At 50.2% G+C, this 4,571-nt stretch overlaps 1 protein-coding gene across 1 annotated transcript; it reads right to left on the bottom strand.

The window, feature by feature from the left end:
- Positions 1 to 1,475: 1,475 nt before the first annotated feature.
- LOC113202673 (uncharacterized) lies at positions 1,476 to 3,612 on the bottom strand. Its single transcript, XM_026417025.2, has 3 exons — positions 3,166 to 3,612; positions 1,783 to 1,825; positions 1,476 to 1,633 (listed from the first exon to the last, which is right to left on the bottom strand). Exons 1-3 carry the CDS (start codon positions 3,610 to 3,612, stop codon positions 1,476 to 1,478), a joined length of 648 nt encoding a protein of 215 aa, XP_026272810.2.
- Between the last annotated feature and the right edge of the window lie 959 nt (positions 3,613 to 4,571).

The raw sequence follows: 4,571 nt of genomic DNA, 5'->3' as shown, positions 1-4,571 counted from the left end.
CTTGCTGAAATGTAATAGATGGAGCAAACACATACTCAGCAATGACTTTTGAACTGAAGATAAAGCTGCCACATTTCATCTTTTTGATCTTCTATGAGGTCAACAAGTTCCTGTTCTCTGAAGCATTTCCACCCAATGAGTCAAGGGATTTTAGTCGTGTTGGTGGTGCATCAGCCTTGTCTGAACCTGCGTAATGGAAGGACTCAATTCTTCTATTCAGCGTATCCAAGTCAAACCAACCCTTATCAACAAATGTTGACAGAATTTTTGGGAGCATATTTTTGGCAATGCCTTCCCAGAAGTCGTGAACAATACAAACGGACATAAAGAAGGACCAGACCTTGAGCTTTGTGGAATTGAAAGGTGAGGGACGGTACTTGACCCCTCGATGGTTTATGACTTTTAGCTTCTGAAGTGTGGACTTCGCTAAAATTTTCTTAGTGGTTCCTTTACTACCTGGAGCTCGAGTCCTGTTCAACAACCTTTGGTTCCTCTTTGATTCGGCAGTTAAGGCTTTCTCCCTGAATGCAAGCCATTCTGTCTTTGCTTTCTCCATTGACTGATCATAATTCTCAGGGATGCGGAGAGGCTTGTACATGGTTGGATTTTCACGGAACTCATCTGGAGAAATATTATATAGAACATGGCGCGCTCCCCCGGGTCCCGTAGCGCCTAAACGGTTCGAGATACGCTAAAATGGACAAAAGTTTCACCTTGATAAGACCACAGAATCGCCGAACTAGTTTAAGGCCGTTTTCGCCTCCGAAAAATTTGACGTTCGAAAAATGCTGCACTTGGGGCACAGCCGTGGTTGGTCACACAGTGAGAAGGTTGTCGGATCCGTAATCTACGAACCAAAACTAACCGTTTGAGCCCAGGTCCGCTTCAAATATGTCAATTTCGCTGTAAGTGGGACGCCCTACTCTAACGGTCTCGAGTGCCTTTGGATGATCCACGCTATTCACCTTCTCGAACTCTTTTCCTCCAAGTTTGATAAGTGGGTCGTTTCGGACTATTAATCTGATGGGGTCCAATTGTAGACGATCCAATATATTTTCCTTGAAGTCATCTGACGTCTCTGCACGCACTGGCATAGAAGCACTAGCCTTCATCTGAGCATTCCGACCAGGCCTATTTGTTGTGTGTTTTCTTTTCATTTGGACTGCCAGTTTGTGGCGACTGACAAATCATTTGCACTCTGTGCAGGGTAGAACTTCGTGTTGCTTTCTAGGAGCAACTTCTCTTCTTTTCGTCAGCAATACATTCTTATGCGGGTCTGATTATACTGCTCCTTTTTGAATTAAGAGCATGTTGTGCCTATGCATGCCGTCATTCCGTAATTTTTGCAATATTTCTGCTTTTTTTTTCTCTCCTATTGTCAGCAGCTATATCATCTTCACTGACAAGCTGGACGGCAGGGCCTTTTCTGTATTTGATAAGTTGTTTGACTTCTTCCTCATTCGTATGTTTAGCCTCTAAGTGCTTGTCCAGCTTGCCAGTCCCGACATATTTGCAGAATTTGCAGGCGTTAAGCTTATCCCCCTTCCGTTGGAACTTTTTTCTTCTACATCAGCAGTGTCTTGAGTCGATTCAGCATCTGAATCTGACTTCCCACTCTTGCTTGGAGTATTTCCTGAAATAGGAAATATTAATCAGTCACACAGCTTTTTATATTCTTGAAAATTATTTTACCTTGCTGAGTGCATTTTTTTCTTTTAATCTTCATAATTATATTCTACTTTGTTTTCATTGTTTGTGAAAGAGCTATTTGGCCACAATTACCTGCTTGAGATGTTGCCCCAGCATCATATTGTAAGGTTCTGGACTGAAAGAAGAAAGAAGTAAACGATGTTATGCTGAGAACCAAGGGATTTATTGAGGAACTCGGTACAGGTGTAGTCTGGCTCGAGGTCGGGACAAGACTAAGCCAGCGCGTGGCTTGACTGTTAGGCGTTACTAAGGACAACACTGCGAAGGACTTGTGCGAGGCTAGGCTGACTCGGGGCGGCCAGTCATGAGAATGACCGCAGTACTTGAACTACTGGTTTAGTGCCTTTAATACTAGAACTACACCTCCTTCTCCTTGAAGAGGTCACAAACCACCCAAAAACTAAGACAAGGCATTCGCAGTTTTGAAATTTAATGTCTAAATTTGGAAACTTGGATCTCAGTAATGATCCACCCCATTTGGCAAAGGATCAGGGAAAACCTTCTTTAATGGGATAAAACCCTGAACAGTGATCATCAGCTCATGCCGCTTGAGATGGCTCCACTGGGGCGACACTGTGGAAACGGGCACCTCCTTCTTCAGGGCCGGACCTCCCTTGTAGAAGTGCCACTACCAGGGCGTCAGCACACAGAAGACGGACACCTCCTTCAGGGCCGGGACCTCCTTTTTGAAGTCTACACGCCTCCGATGTTGGTGGAGCTGGATAGGCCCATGGCAGGGCCGGGACCTGGACAGGAACGGGACTCGACCAGGACACGGCCGGAACAGGACCGGGACAGGAGCGGGGACTGGAACAGTAATCATACTCGGACAGGAAAGTGCAACACAAGAAGGGATGCTGCAAAAGAGAGGTTAGGGTGGTCCGGCGAGCAGTTTACCACAAGTAGAAAACTGCACGAGTCCTCGTCTGACACTGGGTGAATCAGTGGGACTGGGGGCTACTGAAACTAGACTATAAGAGTACTATTAACTTGTAAACGACATTTCAAACGAAAACGACACTTGCCTAAATTATTTGAGGGTCGGGATGCTGGGTCAGGACCAGGATGCTGCAGGCAGGGAAGGGGGCGTCGTCTGCTTGAAGTTCTCCAGGTTTGCCAACCATCCATCCAGTCGGGTCGGGGCGGGGCCGCGATCAGCTGATGAGTCAGCGGACTTGTTTTGAACTTGCACGCTCTCTCTCTCCCGTGCGACTCGCAAAAGGAGGGATGCAATGACAAAACAACCGACAGGGGATAAACAATTTATTGATTTATCCAAAACGCCACTGAGGCATAGGAAGGTGCGGGTAGCCCGCCAAAGGCAGCTGCATAGCTGCATGGGCTGCATGGATGGCATGGGCAGCTGGGGCAGGTAGCTCGGGACCATCTGGGGGACCCAAGCTTGGGGCGTGGGCGGAGCCGCGGCCAGCCTCTGGCGCAAGTCTCGGACCTCACTCTCGAGACGCGTAGCCTCTCGGACGAATGGCGCGCAGAAGCTAGCGCGCTGTCCAGCTGCACCTTCAGCTGGTCGTACGTGGGGGGCTGCTTGATGTGCTTCCCACGGACCTGCAGAGGCGGCTTGCCCTGGGGGGCCTTCCTCTGGGGAGGCTGAGGATGGCCCTGCTTCTGCTGGGGCCTCTTGCCCTTCGGGGCTGCAGACGCAGGCGGCTTGCCTTGGGGGGCTGCAGGCGGCTTGCTCTGTTTGCGCCGTCGCTTCGGCGCCTTTGCAGGTGGCTCCTGCATAGAGCGCTTGGCGCCAGCATCTGCCTTTGGTCCAGACGGCACTGGCTGCGCTATAGCTGCAGTAGCAGCCGCGGGGTCACGTGGCTTAGCGGCCGGCTGAACGGCCACCTGGTCACGGGGCACGGAGGGCTGCAGGACATGGATGTTGGAGACCTCCATCATGTCATCTGCGGCCAGATCCAATGTATCCAGGTCAGATGCGAGTGAATCACGCCTGTCTCACGACGGCCGGCTAGGGGAGAGAGAGGAATCTCTCGATCCCTCCTGGACTCGTGCAACTGGGAACAGGGAGAGGTCAGGGGTCGCGGTAAAAAGGACAGCCACTGACCATTTTGGTCCACCATGTTCGACCTAATGGCAGCCACCCGGTCAACGTGTGCGATGAGACGTTTCAGCGGCTTTGCCTTTGTGGGCACAGAGTCGGCTGGGCGGACCTCCTCGATACGAGCAATGCAATCATTGAGCAAATCAACGATTTCATAAGGTCCCTCCCAGTACGCGTACAATTTCGTAGTCTTTCTGCGCCGACGGCGACGATTGTACAGCAGCACAATGTCACCGGGCTTGAAGTACGTAATTGTCGAGTACTTGTCGTAGTGTGCCTTCATGCGGATAGCAGCGCTGTTTGTGTTTTCTCTGACAATCTTATGGATTCTGTCTAACCCTCGCAGGCGAGCAGGGTATTTCTGGCGGGTGATGTCATCAGGACAGCTAGTGGGAGGCAACCCATGTAGCATGTCCTGAGGCACACGCATCTGCCGTCCGAACAGAATCTCGTAAGGAGAGAAACCAGTGACAGTGCTAACTGAGGCACGGTACGCATGGAGAATGTGCGGTAACAAGTCCGGCCAGTTACTGGGCTCCGCAGCGAGCAGAGCAATCTGGCGAGTGAGACTACGGATGTAATTCCCAACTTTGCCATTGCTGGAGGGCTTTTCTCCGACTCGAAAGTAGCGGCCTGGTCAGCCACAATGAAGTACGGCGCGCCGAGGCGGCTGAACACTAGAGGATAGCGAAAAAAAAGGATTTGAGATATTGATATGGCGGGTATGCGGAAAAGTTGTCTTTTTAGATGTAGAATCCAGTGCAATTTTTTATTTTGAGATCGGACAATATTT

Source organism: Frankliniella occidentalis, unplaced genomic scaffold (assembly GCF_000697945.3).
Source record: "Frankliniella occidentalis isolate FOCC.00 unplaced genomic scaffold, Focc_3.1 Scaffold256, whole genome shotgun sequence".
Taxonomy (NCBI): domain Eukaryota; kingdom Metazoa; phylum Arthropoda; class Insecta; order Thysanoptera; family Thripidae; genus Frankliniella; species Frankliniella occidentalis.
Note: the sequence above shows the minus strand (reverse complement) of the source record. Positions and strands in the feature narration are given on the sequence as shown.